The 18,859-nt window shown below is 43.1% G+C and overlaps 1 protein-coding gene across 6 annotated transcripts in view; it reads left to right on the top strand.

Annotated features, from left to right (window-relative positions):
• The window catches only part of COL4A6 (collagen type IV alpha 6 chain), a 283,087-nt gene that overhangs the window by 211,586 nt on the left and 52,642 nt on the right, over nucleotides 1-18,859 (top strand). For all 6 annotated transcript variants that reach the window (XM_054544948.2, XM_054544947.2, XM_054544946.2 and 3 more), the window contains exons 4-8: nucleotides 6,637-6,771; nucleotides 8,286-8,330; nucleotides 13,795-13,911; nucleotides 16,289-16,357; nucleotides 18,025-18,060. In XM_054544948.2, the coding sequence (XP_054400923.1) occupies nucleotides 6,637-6,771; nucleotides 8,286-8,330; nucleotides 13,795-13,911; nucleotides 16,289-16,357; nucleotides 18,025-18,060 (402 nt within the window). The remainder of the gene's footprint in view (nucleotides 1-6,636; nucleotides 6,772-8,285; nucleotides 8,331-13,794; nucleotides 13,912-16,288; nucleotides 16,358-18,024; nucleotides 18,061-18,859) is intronic.

The following is an 18,859-nucleotide window of genomic DNA, read 5'->3' as shown; positions in this document are numbered from 1 at the left end:
ACGCAGCTCTCTTTTCAGTGATTCTGTGATCAGATGTTTCCTGATTGCACTCTATTGCAACTATCATAAATTAAAGTTAAAATTCTAAGGCCCCCCCAACCATCTGAATGGATCCATCCTCTTGGCCAGGGGCTTTCCAAAGCTAACCTGGAAAACTGGTTCAGTCCATGTTAGGAACAAGGAACCAGACATGCCTCATTATACTCTCCTCCCTTTTGGAGTTACTGATAGAACAGACTCTTTACATCTGAGAAGAAACATTTACCATCTATTCTCTCCGAAGCCTGCTACCTGGTGGCTTCATCTATTATGATATATCCTTGGTTTCCACAACCCCTTATTATAACCCAGACATTCTCTTCTATTGATAATAACTCTTTCAACAAATTGCTAATCGGAAAATCTTTGATTCCACCTATGACTTGAAAGCCCCCCACCCTGCCCCAGGCTTCCAGTTGTCCCAGCTTTCCAGACTGAACCAATGTACATCTTACATGTGTTGATTGATATCTCATGTCTCCCTAAAATGTACAAAACCAAGTTGTGGCCTGACCACCTTGGCCACATGTTCTCAGGATCTCCCAAGGGCTGTTTCATGGGCCATTAGTCACTCATATTTGGCTCAGAATAAATCTCTTCAAATATTTTACAGAGTTTGACTTTTTCCTCTACACTATTTAGACTTCCAAACAAGATACTGCTGTACCTGGGCCACTGGCTTCTCAGTCATTTCTCAATCATTTCTCCACTCAGCAAACATTTACTGATGCCCACTGTGTACCAGGCATAGTGCTGAGCACAGGTGATTCAGTAAAGAGTAAGACATAAGCCCTGTCCTCAAGGAGTTCAGTCTGTTGGGAGGTATAGACACATAAACAGGCAACCTAGCCCACACAGTTGGGTGGGGGTAATCATAGAAAGCTCCCTGGAGAAGCTGATATCTTGGTTAGAGCCCGAAAGATACAGAAGTGGTAGCCAGGAGAGCAGAGCCATATACAAAAGCACATAAAAAGGCCCTGGGGTAGGAGGTTAGGAGAGAGTAACGCAAGATTGGAGGTCACAGACCATTTGGCAGACTGTGGCAACACTCCAGGCGAGAGATGAGAAAGACTTGAACTAAGACCATGGGGCTAGAGATCAATGAACAGGTTTCAGTTAGATTTTGGAGGTAGAATTCACAGTCCTTGCTAATGGATCGGATGTGGGAGATGAGGGAATGGAAGGGTCATGGAGGACCCCTGAGTTTCTGGCTTGATCAACTTTATGAATGGTGCCATTTACTGAGTTAACTCAGAAAAAGGGAGCTGGTTTGGAGAATGGGATTGAGGAGAAGCCAATGTGGTTCAGTTTGGGGCATGTTGGGTTTGAGTTGGAATATCTATTTGAATAGATCTCTTATAAGTCATTGACTGTAAGGATCTGGCACACTCAGAAGAGAAATCTGGGCTGGAGGTTCAGATTTGGGAGTCATTAGTATGTAGATTAAAGCCCTTCAGGAGGAAAAATAAACACTGAGAAGCCAAGTACCCAGGAGAACCAGGACACCATTGCTATGTAAAAGGAGAAATGCTCTCACAGATGTGGGGTGCTGGCATACATGCTCATCTATTCCCAAGCACACATCTCTGCCACCAAAGAGGGTTGCTCAATGATGTCTGTGCATCTCCAACTGAAACTTAAGAGAAGGAGCATTAAATGCCCAATCCTAAACTCTCCATTTTGCCATAAATGATGCCTAAAGGAACAAGGGAACTGATGCTTTCATTCTATCTGCCAGGTGTTTTATATGTATTAACTCATTTGAATGCTGACAATAATCCAACATAAGAGCTATTATTACACTTCAGCCGTTGATACTCAAAATGGTTATATCCCTTGCCCAAGGTCACATAACTTAATTGGCACTAAGGAGACTTCACTTAAAGTGTACCTAACAGCACTGCACCACCTTCTACAACACAACTGGATCCTAGAAGGCCTGTGCACACCCTTCTCCCTTCCCTGCTTCATAAATACCATTTGCATCCCCTAGCTTAATGCTTTGCTTTACAAATCCCCCTGGGAAAAGCAAAGCTCTAAGTTGTCAGTCATTAACGCCTCAGTGGGAATGAGTTTCAGATTCTTCCTCAGGAACAAATGTTAATTTTATGGGAGAAGAACACTGGAACCTTAACAGAGGTATAAAAAGGCAGAAAGGGACTAAATTATGAAAAGTCAGCCCCCTCCACCAGTTTCACCATCCTGTCTAGTGTGAGGCATATGCTTTTAAGATTCTTCGATGATATTTCTACATATGTCTACTACTTTATAGGCAGCCCCGTTTCTAGGTCTTTTACCCTAGTTATCTGGGTCTGATCAGAGGCCACCTTAAACTGCACACTGATCCCAACTCACTGTGGTTGGCAGGAGGCAGCCAGCCTGGGCTGTGGCTGCAGACCTGCGGTTCCTGGCCTTAAGCACAAGTCCCAACTCATTCCCTTGAGAATTAGACCCTGATGTGCATATTTAAAATCCTGAGCAGATGGAAGCAGGACAGCTCATTGGAAAGACTTGGAGGAGTTCCTTCTGCCCTGTCTGGGTCTATTTGCCAAAATAAATGACATGTATCAGGGCAGGGCATTAGTCCAAGCCCATTGAAATTCTGCTAGCTGTCCAAACAGTGATGGTGTTTCAGATTGGTTCTGTGAAATGATCAGGGTTAGGAAGAAAGAAATAATGTGTGAGCATCTGGCTGCTGCAGCCTACTGATGGGGACAGTCCCAGGGGCGGGCTCAGGGTAGCGGAGGGGCAGCCTCAAGGACCCCCTAAGACATCTGCCACTGGCAAACAGGGAAACAGCCACATACTGGCAGCAGGTGGTCTGTTTAGTTCCATGCAGTTCCTACTAGCTATGTGACCTAAACAAGTCCTTCCTCTTCTCTCGGCCTTCCGCCTTCCCCCCGCCCCCCACCCCATGTATAAAATAAAGCCTGAATTGAATGGTCTCTAAGGGCCTTTCCTGCTTGAACATTCTGTGACTTCTGGTTTGATTTCTTTTTCTCTGTAGAGGGAGAGGCCCACCCACCCACCTGCTTATCTGTAGTCTCTATGTTCTCACACTGACCCCTGCTGGCCATTATGAAAAATGTCGCTGATAGTGTCGTGTGGGAAAGGAAAGGAATTCACCACTGATTTAGTTAATATTAAGCTTTAGCTGTATGGGTAATGAGGCAGAAATCCTGTGCATTAGAGATGAGGAAAAAAGATCATACAGCTATATGCACAAAGTAAGCGTATCTGGATGACAAAACAACCCGCAGAAGAAATGGGTCTCCCTCTTTTTTTTCTCAGTCACCTTCATTTGTTCCCGGTGTTCTGTGCCAGTGTATGAAAGGACATCCATGGATGGGAAGGCTTTTTGTCTCATATCCTATGACTGCAGGCTCCATAAGGGCCTCACACCATGCTGAGGGGACAGTTCTGGATGAGCAGAAACCTAGAAACTTCCCACAGGCCCTGCTTCTGGCCCTTGATTTAATGTGAGAGGTTTCAAACTGAGGTGCTGGCATACCCACCAACCCAAGCTGGAACCTGGGGCCAGTCCAGAAGTGCACGTTCCTCTAGGGGGTGCCTTTTCAAACTCCCATTTGGAAAAAGAATTAGAATTTTAAAAATATATGTGAGTTCTTTAGGAGAGTTCCTTTCAGCTCTCTGGTTGGAACACAGGGGTCAAGAAATTCTGCATGCCCACCAAGCAAGGAGAAAGGAAGCAGGCTGTGGGACCCTGTCTTTTCTGCATGGAATCGGAGTTCTAGTTAGGCCCAGCCCTCGAGTTGCCTACCTCCTAAGTCTCCTTGCTTACCCTTGCTGATAAGCATGTGCTTGCAAAGGTAAGAGACCAGAGGTAGAGGGTGCCAGTCCCTGTGCCTATGCTGGGTGCTGCTGGGACTCTTCTCTCTAATGGTGTGAGCAGGATGGGACTGGGCCACATCACAACCTGCTCTCTCAGTAGCTGTTCAGTGATTTACTGTGCTCTTCCCCTTCCTTCCCTTGATGTGGGAAAACTTTTGTCAGGGCTTGGATTTGGGTCAAGCATTCAGTGCCCTGACTGGATCCTCTCTGCTAGTAATAACACGGCCTCTGCAAGCCCATCCTGCCCTCCGTTCTCCCATCAAGCAGTTCCCTCCTCCTCAACAGCTGCTTCTTATCTGCCTCCCTTGTCCCAGCCTCAGGCAGGCAGCCCTGGCCTCATTCTGACATACACACATGTTCTCCTGAATGCTTCTTGATGACTTTCAGCCCTGAAAGACCGCTCTTCTCCCAACTCTCCCCCTGTTCCCAAACCTCTGAGGGTTCCCTGTGTCCTTCCACATCAAGTCTTCGACTTTTCTGAGGTGCTTTCCAGGCCTGCTTCAGCTAGAACCTTTCCAATCAACCTTTCCAATGCGGCCCATGACTTCCCCTAGCCATGGGCAAAATGTAAGCATTCCACAAACCCTCCACTGCCAACTCTTTTTTCGTGTTCCCACAGCACTTAGGTTCTGTTCCAAATTTGTACCGTTTGCTGCGATTTTGTATGCATTAGTCTTGAAACCTAGGCCCACATTTTCTTTCTTTTTTTAACAAAATTATACTTCAAGTTCTAGGATATATGTGCAGAACGTGCAGGTTTGTTACACAGGTATACATGTGCCATGGTGGTTTGCTGCACCTATCAACCCATCATTTACATTAGATATTTCTCCCAGTGCTATCCCTCCCCTTGCCCCCCACCCCTCAACAGGCTCCCATGGGTGATGTTCCCATCCCTGTGCCCATATGCTGTCATTGTTCAACTCCCACGTATGAGTGAGAGCATGCAGTGTTTGGTTTTCTGTTCCTGTGTTAGTTTTCTGAGAATAATGGTTTCCAGCTTCATCCATGTCCCTGCAAAGGATGTGAACTCATTTTTCTTATAGCTGCATAGTATTCCATGGTGTATATGTGCCACATTTTCTTTATGCAGTCTATCATTGATGTAGGCCCACACTTTCGACCTCCTACTCACTGTCAACAGCACCCCAGCACTATTTTTTAAGTACTGCTCTTTTTCTTTTTATATTATTAATATGCATTATACACACGTACATATATACACACATATTTATTGATTTTGTGAAAATCCCAATAATAATAAATAACAGAACCACTGTAAACAAAGTTCCAGCAATGTGAGGTAGGAGCCTAAAAAGTGAAAGTTTACTCCACCCCCATCATTCCCAGAATGAAGCCTGTTAAACAGTTTGCAACCTATCATTTTTTGTAGGCCACATGTTGGGTATCGGAAAAGGTTGAGTGGTAGGTGGTGCCCAAGAGCACTGCATTTCCTTGGACAGAGCATCTTTTACTTCCTTGCAAGGGTCGTAGGTCTTCGTGGGCCTGATTGACACTCAAAATTATACTCCAAAGGATCATCACAGCTGGTGGCCACTTGCATCTCCAGTACTTAACTGTAGCCACAGCATAAGGCATCTGTCCCATTTTCAGCCTTTTAAAAAGTAAGCCTTGAAAGTGAACAGTAAAGGGCATGCTTAATGGGCTTCTTTTCAAAGTTTTTCACAGATTTGTAGGAAATGATGGACAGTCAGTAAAGGGGCCAAGAGGTGGAGATGGGAAGCATTTATGAAAATGGACTTTCTACCTGATACGGTGTTGTGTTCTCTGAGAGGTAATGCATATTACTAATGGTTTTCATTTTTCTGCCAAGAAAATTCAGTCCCTACTGGGATTTGTTCTAAATGATAGACCAGCCTGCCTGTGTTGCACCCACTGGGGTTAATGCTCAGTCTGAGTCCACTTTAAAATGTCAGCCTGAACTCTCAGACTTAATTGTTACAGACATTTTATAAGCAGGGCATTTAAAATCCTCAGGCTGTTCCCTCTTGCTATCATAATTGATACTTAATAGATATTCTTAGACTTCTTGTATTTTACACATTCAACACTTTACAGATTGGAGAGGAGAGGAGAGAGGGATAGGAAGAAAGAACAAATAAGCAATTCATGTGTGTATATGTGCGTGTGTATGTGTGTTTTCCCTGTGAATGTCTGCTACTAGGTGCAGTGATGGAGTCCTGGGATCTGCCAACAAAGATGAGCTCTTGCAGGTTTGTCAGCTTGTAGGTTTCTGGGCCCACTCTGACCCCCTGGGGCAATGTTCTTTAGGCACAGCCATTTCTGGATTTCACTGCAAGCACATAGTTGGCCATTTGGATGTGAGTTATAAAATGTCATGATGCTCTCCAGCGCTCTGTTCTTTCACTATGTTGACAATCTGATGGATAGCCTGGCATTAACTAGGAAGAGGACAATATTATCCATCCTGAATAACTAATTTCCTAAGAAGTACAAAGTTGAAGGATCTTGGTGCACATGAATCTTACTAAATTGTGTTCTTATACTAAATTGTGTGCTTATAAAATGTGTTCTATCCAAATAAGCTTAGCAGCCCCTAAAATAGCCTTTTATGATCCGTGTCTGGAACTTTGGCGTGCCTCACAGATCTCTCAGCCAAAATTATTCAGTGAAGTGATGACAGTGCTCTTTGTGCGTGGGAAAATGAGAAGTATTAATGCTAAGTCCTCTATTGACTAATTGCACTCCTTCTGACCACCTTAGGGGCGACCTGGACCAATTGGAATTCAAGGCCCAACAGGTCCTCAAGGATTCACTGGCTCTACTGGTTTATCAGGATTGAAAGGAGAAAGGGGTTCCCCAGGCCTTCTCGGACCTTATGGACCAAAAGGAGATAAGGTAAGACCAGGAAAGCTTGATTTCTCTTTGATGCATGGGCCACAAATGTAAAGATCAGAAGTTCTCCATCCCAGTTCTGCTCATTTATGATGTCATTCCTGAGTAGTTTGGTGCCAGGCTGCATTTCTGCATTTTTTTTTTTTTTGAGACAGAGTCTCGCCCTGTTGCCCAGGCTAGAGTACAATGGCATGATCTCGGCTCACTGCAACCTCTGCTTCTTGGGTTCAAACGATTTCTCCTGCCTCCACCTTCCAAGTAGCTGGGATTACAGGTGCCTGCCACCAGCTAATTTTTGTATTTTTAGTAGAGATGTAGTTTCACCATGTTGGCCAGGCTGGTCTCAAACTCCTGACTTTGTGATCCACCAGCCTCAGCCTCCCTAACTGCTGGGATTATAGGCATGGGCCACCGTGCCCCACCCAGGCTGCATATTTTAATAAGAGATGGGATGGGTGATGGCCTGCCAATGGATCAGCCCACTTCTGGAAGGACTCCCATAGCAAGCACACCATAAAGTAAATGTATTAGCTGCTTGCTAAACAAGTGGGCTCACTGTGGTAAGAAGTCAGGTGGGTTTGAACTGTGCATGGACCGGAAGTCCAATCACCTGGGCAGCAGAGATCAGGAATCCAAGCAAGGATACAGGGAAGAAAGGGGTCAGAGTGCTTAGAAACAACCTAGGCCACAAATATAAGGAAAGAGCTGCAAGAAACGAGAGTGATAATGTCATGGTGGCAGGCTGACTGTTCAGCAGCTCAGTTTATGTTCCCTGCCTACTTTAATCACCTTCTATTTGCCCTGTTGGTGAGGGAACGATTCCCTCACTAGGATCATGGGGATGACTAAAGATATGACACCTGACACTGGGCAGATGAAGTTGACAGCAATTTATTAGTCACGTATACTCACAGCTCAGGGGAGGAAGATACCACACACCACATAGGGCCACATAGGGATAGCACTTGGGAACAGAGTTTAGAAGAAAAGGCTGTGCAAAGCAGACTTTGTAGTATCAGTAGGGCAGGGTGCCCCTGGTTCCTGAAGGTGGATGCAATTGGCTTGTTTGAATAGTCCAGTAGGCCAGCAAGAAATTTAAACTGCTATTCTAGGATAAGCAGGAGTTGCACCTGGTCCATTTGATAAGGAGAGTTGTTCGGCTAGGGGACCTTATCTGTAGAAGCATAATGGAGAGGGAAACTTGTGATTAGGTCATTCGAGGTTCTCCAGTTTTCCCCAGATGGCAGCAGGTAATAGTAAGCCTTAATTTTAAAACCTCGACTATACTCCCTTAAAAAAAAAGAGCTGGTTTCGGAACAAAGACCTGTCTAAGGCCTTAGGTAGAGGTAAATGGTCACTTGGAACTGCAATAGGAATCAAGGGAATACAATATGGGGAGGGAGGTATGAAACACTTCTTAAAAATGTAGGCCATTGACTCTCATAAACAAACCTATTGAGTCTAACAAACATCAGTTGGATTGTGTCTTACATTCCTCTCCCTACTCCTTTTTTTAGGGTCCCATGGGAGTTCCTGGCTTTCTTGGCATCAATGGGATTCCGGTGAGTGTGTCCACAGATGAATTTTTCATATCCTCCTTTAGGTTCTGCCTCATATTTCGGACACTTTGACCTCAGCAACATCCTGTCTCATGCAAGCATGCTCAGGAACAAGTGTTGAGATATGTGTGGTGAGGTTTAAAGGGCAGTGGTCACACACAATTGCCCTTGGATTCAGGCACAAGCAGCCCTATGTCGGATTGGAGAGCGGAGGGACCTGTGTAGCCATAACATCAATATCTTAGCCAACATGAGTTAAGTCTTGTGGGTTGAGTGGAGCTTTGATTGGAGAGGAGGAACTGGTTCTAAGGTGTAAAGACAGAGCCACATTAGAGGATATATATCCTCATATAGGGAAATTAAGATGGTACATGAAATTAGAGGGTAAAATCCTTCATGATATCTTGATACATTCCATTTCATAATTTGTTCTCTTCAGCCATACCTCATTTCAGAGTGAATTTTCCTTTAAAGTTTTTACAAAGTGACTACTCCAAAGATCACTTGGAGGCAGCCTCTTGCAAAATTTATCCTGTGGACCTCTGCTCCGCCCAAGAGAAGTGGAAGGTTTGGAACTTGCAGACATTTCTTTTTTCCATCCACCCAGCCTAATCCCTTAGTTTCTCTATTTTCATCCTGTATCTGTGCCTACCCCACCACTGGTGATTCCATGGTAGCATTGCACCAGCCTTTAAAATACAATATTTAGAACTTATTGGCTATCTTTTTTTAGTTTTTCCCTTTGACACGTCTCTATATATTTAAGCCATAGTCTGGGCTATGTTTGTCTACAGCAGCAGTTTTCAATCTTGTTTAATAGAAGAACAGAATCTCAGCATATAGAACAGAAAAAAAAAAGTGCAGCTCCTCCATTTGTGGGAGGTCCTAGAGCCTGCTTTTATCCTTCCAACAGCCTCTCAGAGGTTGTTCTGAACCTTATCAAAGCATGGTTTTTGGAGGCCCTATAATTAACAGCTTTTGTGTTATACTCAATAATAATCTAGTATCAGGAAAAGGGGTTCAAATCTCTTTTTGCCAATCTATAGATATTTAATGTGCCCCTGCTATATGTTAGCACTCAACCTTGGGTATACAGAGGAATCATGTGGCTCTGCCCTGAAAGATAATATCATCTGATTCATTGTCTCCTCTGATCTAGTAGAAATTTATGAATTTGAAGAATTGAAGGCTCACTTACCTCATATCTGTTGCATGTATCAACAAATCGGCCATCAGACTTCAGCATTTTATTCAACTGCAGAGCCTGCAAAAATGCCCAGAAATAGACCAGTGGGAAAATAAGCGGACGGGGCTGGCCATCCTTTTATGATGTCTCCTGACATTTTCTTATGGCTGTGTTCTTATGGCCCCTTTAACCAGAGTCTCCACCCAGACTGTGTATCTTCTGGGAGCCACTGGGTAAGGGAAACTAGCAAACTGGAGACAGCCTCTTCCATTCATCCTGTGGACCTGGCTTTGCCAGAGATGAGTGGAGGACTTGGAGCTTACCATCTTAGTATGCCCTTCCTCCTGCAGTCTTGTTTTAATGGAAGCTGGAAGGAAGTGAATCCTGTGAGGCTAAGGCTGTTTCCAATTCTGAGCTGGAAACGGCCCCAGAGTCCAGCTGGATACTCTTGCCTCCAACCTGTGGCCAAGAGAGCCCTAGAGCTTGCAGGAATTGATCACTTCTCTTCGAGGCTTCATTGCTTGGCAGAATGAGTTGCAGCTGTTCAGACCCCTCTTAATGAGCTTACTGCTCCCAGTAGAAGTCCCCACTCCCTTGTGGGGTATCCACATCTTTTACTTAGGCCTTATCCTTTTCTAGTTTTCTTGCCTGAACTCCTGATATTTCCTTTCCTTGACCAAAAATTGTATGTGTTTTCTTTTGACTGCTGATTGCCCTAGCTGCAGGCTCCAAACCTCATTACTCCATAAAATCCCACTTTCTTGTTGTTTCTCTCTCTTGCAGCCTCTCAAGAAGTATTTGTTGAACATCTTCTGTTCAGTGCTTACCTCTTCCTTCCATCTCTAATCTCCCAGGAGTCATTGGTACCTGTCTCAAATACTCCAGCACCTCACTACCTACAGCCCTATGGGACTTAGTGATAGGTAGTTTTTTTGTGATAGTCTCATCCAGCTCCTAGAAAGCAGAGATTATATCTTCTGTTCCTCTCAGAAGCCCGAGAGGCCCATGACTGAACTCTGCATAGAGTAAACACTCTAAAGGTATTGCGGGGGAGGCTGACTCCAACCTCTAGTGCCTAGCAATAGTTCTTAGACTGTCAGGGCTCCCTCAGACAGAAAAACACAGACACCATAGGCCTAGTCAGACTGATTATTTTGTTCAACTTTCAGTAACACATATTAAGCAATTTGGCTGAAACCAACAGCTTTCCCAACACATCTTATTAACTGGATCACTGCACAGATCTGCTTCCCCTCTTAATATTAGCTGATTGTTAACATATGTGTCACTAGTTTTGGTCTCAAAACTCCATTTTTGCTGTCATGTAGACAATTTCAACATGAGTGGGTTAGTCGTCACTTCATGATAACCTAAGTCTTTGCACTAAAAGGCACAGCAACTAATCAAGAGAGTGAGCAAATAAGCATTCCTAAGATAGTCAACATTAGAACAACATAGACTAGGGACAGTAGGGCTGTGGCTTTTAATGATATCCCAGCTGTGAGTTGGGCCTGTTGGCATCCACAAGAAATGTGTGTTTATCAAATGTTTTCAGTTCAAAGCAGTTGGGAGCAGAGATTTTCACTTTGCAATTTATGTTTAGCTTTCCCCATGGAGTCAATCCCGAATCTCTAGTTCCCTGCCTGGAGACTTGTAAATGAGCACATGAGATTTATATCCTCAAAGTGAACACATACCACTCACCAAATGGAAACTTTTCCTTTGAAACTGGGTTCTGAGGAACATTGCTTTAGCTTTTCTGGAATACAACAGATCCTCCTATTCCATGTGCTCAGTCCCTTGAGGCAATATAGAACTATGATTTCCCCCCTCAAAGAGCTATACGCCCTTGGAGGGTTGGCACACACATATGTAAAATCATTAGCTATAAGAATGAAGGGCAATGTGCCAGAAATTCTGTGGTTCTGAGAACTGAGAGGAGAGCTCAGTCCTGTGGTTTAACCTTGCTGACTTGACTGAGAGAAGACCATTTATTGAGCTCCTACTTAGTAAACCTAGTCTCACTTATTTTAACCATAACCCAGTGGAACAGGCATTATTTGCTTTTAATGCTGATAATGACTCTGTAAGGTAGGTATTATCATCACCATTTGACAGATGAGGGAACTGAGGCTCAAGCTGGGGAAGGGAAACAGTGGGATTGGAGCACAAGTCTAACTGGCTCAAAACATGCCTTGTCTACCCATTCCTTGGTATCAGCTGGATGAAAAGGGGCGGATAGATCTGAGTCAGAGGTCAGAGATTTATTTCCAGAGAATTCAGCTAAGGTAGGAAAGTGTACACAGGTATCCCTGAAATCCTACAGGTAGGAAATATCAGGAGTTCAGTCAAGAAAACTAGAAAAGGATAAGGCCTAAGTAAAAGATGTGGATACCAAAGGTTAAGAATCCAGACAAAGGTTTTGGTGTCAAACAGAAACAAGGGCTCAGGAGTAAGGAAGACTCCTGGCACTGAGCCAGCCTGTTGTTTTGCATCAATTTATCCCTGTAACCTAGCTGAGCGATCACCCCTAGCAAGTTTGGCTGGGACATTTTATAATAGTGGTGATCAGGATCCCAGCAGGAAACAGACATTTCACCTGACGGGTTTAACTTCAGGTGAATAGAGTTGAGTGAAGGCTATATTTAACAGATGTGGGAAAGATTAAGGGAAACAACAATGGATGGTGGAACGACTAACTCAAAGCTACCCCTAGACCCGAAAGGGGAAAAAATGGAATGGTAATTACTGGAATCCTCTGAGATCTGGAACCATGAAAAAGCTGTTGCCGAACAGGAACTAAGACTATGGAAAAATTTGTCCATTTCCTTGGAATATAGCCAGGGAGGGAGGGCATGGGAGAAATAAATAACCTGTGTCTTTCTCTTCCTGCTTGGATCTCTCCAGTCTGTGTCTCCCAGTGGCCAAATACAACTGGAAGACAGAGGGAAGGGGAGCCTAGGTGGTACAGTCCATAGAGGCCAGGCTCCTAGGACACAGATCGAGGGAGATAGAGTGTAGATCTTCAGGGCAAACAAGAGTAACCATCCCAGTTAACAATAAAAAGTTGCAAACTTTAGTGAGCTGCATCAGCTTCCCCAATGCAACTAAAAATCATCACCTGAGTCTGCAGAGGCACAGATTGCAGCAACTTTGTTGCAAAGACAAGTTTATTGACTATTCCTCTGGACTTAGCATTCCATGAGTCCAGTAGTCTAGACTCACACTTTTGTATTAACAGTGTGTCTAGCTCTTACAACTATAATAACAACGAAAATGAAACAGAATTGTATAGAATATTTTCTCTATAAGAATTTGATAAAAGGTTGTTTCCTCAATAATTTGAAAAGTTCATTTTTGAACATATAGCATGTTTCTCTCAAATCATTAAATATATATACTTGGCTTTTAAAGTGTGTTTGCGTCGGCAGGGGGGAAATCTACCTTTTATTGACCTGTCTATATTTCTGGTCTTTCTGGTCATCTCTTTGCTCCATGCCCAACACACAATTGGCTTTTGATGAATTAAAAAGGATATATTATCTACAAAAGGGTAGACTCTATGTACCAAGGAATCCCAACTCTGGAAAATTATTGAATTCAGATGAATTGTATGAGAATGATTACTAATTCCCCAGCAAAACAACTGCCTCAGTAGTTAGTACAGAGAAGAGGAAAACATACAGTTTTCTAACTGAAGCAATAGCCTGATGTGTGAGCATGATAAAATGAGATTGAAAATGTGATTCTTGCAGGACTTGCTTATTTTGGACCAAGCAACTTTCAGGAGAGGGGGTGCTGTGGGAACTGCTTCTGCTCTGTTAACCAAAATCCAGCATCATTTCCCATGCAGAGTTTCCAATACTGAATGTCATGCCAGGCTGCTCAGGTTCTGTCTGGCCTGAGGAATCCCAAGGCCTGGCATGATTCCCTGCTGGTATCACTTCAGCTGCCAGACAGCTAAGCCCAATTTTAGTACATCGTTGTATACAAGGAAGGTAAAGTTGCAAGACCTTGTGTATCCCATCTGTTCATGCTTGATCCCTTTGGTTTCAGCTTGGTCCCTATTAAAGCATTCATCCTTTTGGGAGAGGCAACATTGAACTATGATTAGACACATGTGCTTGAGTATAAAGGAAAGACATGCAAACATACGTGATGGGGCTAAGGGAGTGAACAAGGAGTCAGAGTTTAATAGCATGCTTGGCTTTTCTCGCTGTGGAGCCATTTACAATAGCTGACAGTCCTGTGGCTAACTTGATCCCTTCTCTCTTTGAACAGGGCCATCCTGGACAGCCAGGCCCCAGAGGCCCACCTGGTCTGGATGGCTGTAATGGAACTCAAGGAGCTGTTGGATTTCCAGGCCCTGATGGCTATCCTGGGCTTCTCGGACCACCCGTATGCTGCCAGATATTTGCATTTTATTTCAAATGGCTTTGCTTGTCTCTACGTGTGCCCTTTTTCTGCCTCTCTGGAAACCTCATTAAGATTTTGTGGGGCAGCCACTACAGACCCTTGTCCAATGTAGGAGTCAATACTGGCAGCACCACAACAGTAAAAGTCTAAAGAAGAATACCAGTTGCAGTGGGGTGTGCACTTGCTACACTGCTTAGGGTTACCTTTTTTTAATGCAGCTTGTGAAGTTGGCAAGATTGTTAAAAGGCTGTAGTAAATTTCATGGCAAAATACACACTTGGGCTATTTGACATGGTCCCACATCAGACAATGTTGAGGAATGTTTGGAAGAATAATATGGGATCATGGAAGCACTAACCAAAATCCAAAGGGCTTGCAAGCTTGGTCTATACCAGTGGTTTTTAACCAGAGGTGATTTTTGCCACTCAGGGGACATTTGGCAATTGCTATTGATATTTTGAGGTCTCACAATTGGTGGTGTGCTACTGGCATAAGACAGCCCCCTCCCCGACACCTAGGAATCATTTGGCTCAAAGTGTCAATAATGCTGAGGTTGAGAAACCCTACTCTATGGTAACAGAGTTTGTGGCTACACTCCCACATCATAACCCTTGGTTATGGTATTGATAAGGTATTTATTGGATTCCAGTGTCACCACTTTTATTTAATTCCATTCATCCAGATAGGGCTCAGATATTTTGATCTAAGGGATCTCTAGTAAATACAATGCCCTTCCAGGCTGATTTTACAAGTGGCTGGAAAGAGAAAAATAACACATTTCAGACCCATTTTCAACCTCCCTTGAAATAATCTAAACTCATGAGGGCACTGATCTGAGATATTCAACTAGAAATCACTCCATTCATTAGACATGTTTTATAGCTACATGAATTAATTGACACTTCATTGGAAGAGCAGCACCACCACCTTCAGTGACCAGGTTGGGGTGTGGGTATATGTGTGAGAAAATGAGATAGATGGACAAAGCACAAGCCCCAGATTGGCATATGGGACTTTGACACCTAAGGACCAAATCAATATGCCAGGGGGTGGGGAGGTAAGGAAAGATGTATTGCTAACATAGGATGAGATAAGTGGGTGCAAAGTTCTCCAAAGATTGCCATGGCAACCAGGTATAGAACAAAACATTTCCATGAAAATCCAGCAAAGCAAGGACATGCTACCCCCTAGAGGGAGAAAATAAATGTTGAGCTAATAAATACCCACTGACAAAGGACAAAGGAAAAAAACCTAGTCCTGTCTCTAAACTTAACCTCAAGCCTAAATAGGAACTTGGGCATGTATTTTACTAAGTGGAGATGTATCCTTTGCTAAATACCAAACAGATCATTCAGTCGGCTTTTTTGAAGCTTCTTTCAAGACAGTAGTGGCCACAAGAATAAGGTGAAACAGGCAGTGTTAGGAAAAAAAGTGAAAAAAAAAAAAAACGGTTTCTGCTCCTGGGATCACGTTGTTGTTTTATGATACCAATAATCCCTGTGCTGAAGGAATCAATCATTCAATAAATGCTTCAGTCCACAAAGCTTAGCCCTACCCCAAATACTAATCCTAACTTCCCCTTAGGTGTAGGGACGTTGATTATCCCCAGGTGTACAAACTCTAGCAGATATTAGCCAGCATCTGCCACTAAGACAGCAAAAAATCTAGTTGAAAGATTGGAATTGTGTACTTTGAACCATTTTTCATGTTAGCAGTGAGATACACCAGCCTCTTAGACAGACTTTGAATCTGAAGTTGTGTGGTAGAAGTACAGGATGAAGGTAGTTTTGTAGATATCTTTTAGACCAGAGGTCTACAAACTGGACCACGTGGCCTTTGGCTTGTGGCCTGTTTTTTTTTTTTTTTTTAAATAATAAAATAAAAAGAAAGAAAGAAGAAGAGTATAAAACAGAGTTTAGATATGACCCAAAAGGCCTAAATTATTTACTATCTGGTTCTTTTCATAAAATTTTACTAACCTCTGTCCTAGACAAAGGTTCTGTCAGTGACCTATACCTGTGAGGGGTGAAGCAGTGAACTCTCCATTACATGAGTTATTTGTGGTTGTTCAGACCAGTACTCTGAATAGATGTAAAGTATCTGACTTTAACACATTTCAGACCCATTCAAACCCTTTCCCTTTACAGACTTCTGGCTTGGGGATTGGGAGGGCATACAGCTCTGAATCAGAGCACCTGGTCAAGGAATGTGTTTTGCCCCTTAGTACAGCCAATTTTGCCATAGAAAAAGCCACATGGTTTCAGGCTCTTGCTGTCCCATCCTCTATCTGATCAGATAATGCAATTAAAAAGACTATAAGTGTGTGTATTTCTTCAATTTTTTTAACTATTTTATTCAGGGGCTTCCTGGTCAGAAAGGATCAAAAGGTGACCCTGTCCTTGCTCCAGGTAGTTTCAAAGGAATGAAGGTAAGAGCCTGTAAGTCAGATAGCTGAGTAGGCTATAAGCTGGGTTCCCCAGCATTGGGCCCCACCTCCAATGAAAACATTTCCAGAACTAGCATCTGTGTCTCTATTTAAGGAGCAGACCAAGCTGGATTTAAAAGGATCTGGAGCTTTTTGTGGTGGAAACATTGACATAAATGTTTGCAACTATACTGTCAAAGAGATTTGCTCTGCAGGATCTAGACCAAAAATAGGAGACAGATCAGCAAACAAACAGTTTGCATGGGTATCATTTTCTTTCACAAACCAAGACATTTCCTGGAGGCAGATACCTTTTGTCTACTCTAGAATCCTTATTGTCTGTATTCCTTGGTTTGAAGCCATGTATGTCTCTGCCCATCTCAACATGGCCATTAGCCAAAGATCCTGGTTCTGCCCTTCTCTGTCACTGCACACCAACCCATCACCCTAGCTGGGCCCCTGGATGTCTGCAAAAATTGCCCATCAGCCCTGAAGCTGGCTGGAAACTTTCATCTCTTTCCAGAATTGACAAGAACCTTCTGTGTTCTTGTGACTGTGTTGCCTGATATCCTGCGGGGCCTAAGAAAACCCTGGCTCCAAATGATTGGCCCTATTCCCTTGCAGAGCGGGACAGGAGTCCATCATTTCCCTGGTAGCGAATAAGAATTTATGTGCCCAACATCTGAGGAGAAGATGCACCAAGTTCACTCAGCTAATTGATGGCACTTTTCTGTCTTCCATTAGTGCATAGAGCCTGGAACATTGGAAATCACTTTGGAAGGCAGTGATGGGGGTGGGTGGCTGGAGAGCCGGATAAGATTTAGGGTACAGGCTTCTAACTATAGATGCCATAGTAGTAGATAGAATGTTTGAGTTGGAAGGGACCTCATGATTGTTAGACTAGTATTGCTCATTTTACAGATAGAAAAACTGAGGTGTACTGAGGCTATGTGACTTGCTCAAAGCCAGTTCACTAAAGAGCTAAAACTCAGGCAGTGCTCTTTCCATGCTACAGAGAGCTGATTTTTTACTGTAAGCCAAGTGGAGTAAGACTAGCAGGTGTCAAAAATTGGTCATTGTCTTAGAAAACATTGATTAAATGGTTTTGCCAAAAATCAAAGAGACCCTGGATCCAGTGGAACACAACAATTTTCACAAGATGGTTATATTACTGATTCATGCAGTAACTAAAGATGCAACAAAGTAATTAAAACATAATCAGAGAGTGTATGCTCTGTTGATTTTCCCTTGAAATGTCCGATTTGCATTGTGTACATGTGGGCACAGAATCTTTGGGGATAAAGGCACACGGGAAGGTAGCTTTGCTTTCCTCCAAAAGGAGTAGGAAAATCACCAGTCCACAGAAGTAGTTTCTAATTGATAAGTTCCTAGCAAAGGTGAAAATTAATTAATCCAAGTAAAATGTGAAATCCTGTTCAGCCAAGGCTATAATATGTATCTTCTACAGTCCAGATTTTTCTTACAGAAAAAATAAACAATCTAAACAGTCGAATATGTCCAATTCATACATTATTTAAAACACAAGACTTTGACAGAGGAGGCCCAAGTTTCAGAGATGTGTTTTTGTCCCTATGAATGTTAGGTTAGTTACCTGAAATATTGCAGGCTTAATTTATTAAACTCTTCAGTGTCCTGCCTTTGTTTCTCAGGGGGATCCTGGGCTGCCTGGACTGGATGGAATCACTGTAAGTTGTTATTTATGTGTTGAGCTCTCAGTGTTGACTAAAAATCACTAATGGTGCATTTTCGTTCTTCTCTATGATGTTCTAAAGTCTTTGTAGACCTCAAGGAAAATCTAGACAGTTGAAGTAGAATGGGTCACAGTATTGACATTTTCCAAATGAGAAAGCACTGAGAGGATGAACTGTCCACTGTCAAGTTGCATGACAAGCAGGCTTTCAGACTTTAGGCCAGAGACATGTATTCACTGGGATGTACTTTCCCCTAGGAAAATATTTTGCCTTTCCTTCAGCAAGCACTTACTAAATGTTTTCTGTGTGTCGAGTGCTGTGAGTAAATCAAAAGAAGTAGAGCACATTGCTTTAAAAGGTATTCCACACAGAAATTCCTTTTAGGGACTCTTGATAATGGTGAGTCCATGTAAGGCTGTGAGTTATGTTAATAAGAGCATTATTTTTCTTTGAGATTCCACATTGTCATCACTTTTTTTTTGAAAGAGCTTAAGAAAAAAACGCTTCTTTCCTTCTTCTTTCTTTCCCTTTCCTGTATTCACTTTCTTTCTTCCCTCTATCTTTTTTCAGTAATCTCTGAGACAATGTAGACACAGCCCCTGCCCCCAAGGTTGGGAAAAACTAGTAGGAATGTGGCATAAGAATTCCACAGCAACTTAGAGGAAGAGATGCCATTCACTTAAGGATATGTCATGTGAGTCTTCATGTCTAAGAGACAGAAGGTAGCTTGTGAGAAGTGTCAATGATGTTTAGCTGGCAGTGGGAGGAGACTTTCTAAATAGAGAGTTACGGA

This window comes from Pongo abelii, chromosome X (assembly GCF_028885655.2).
Source record: "Pongo abelii isolate AG06213 chromosome X, NHGRI_mPonAbe1-v2.0_pri, whole genome shotgun sequence".
In the NCBI taxonomy this organism is placed as follows: Eukaryota; Metazoa; Chordata; class Mammalia; order Primates; family Hominidae; genus Pongo; species Pongo abelii.
The sequence above is the reverse complement of the archived record's forward strand: the minus strand, read 5'-3'. Positions and strand labels throughout refer to the sequence as shown.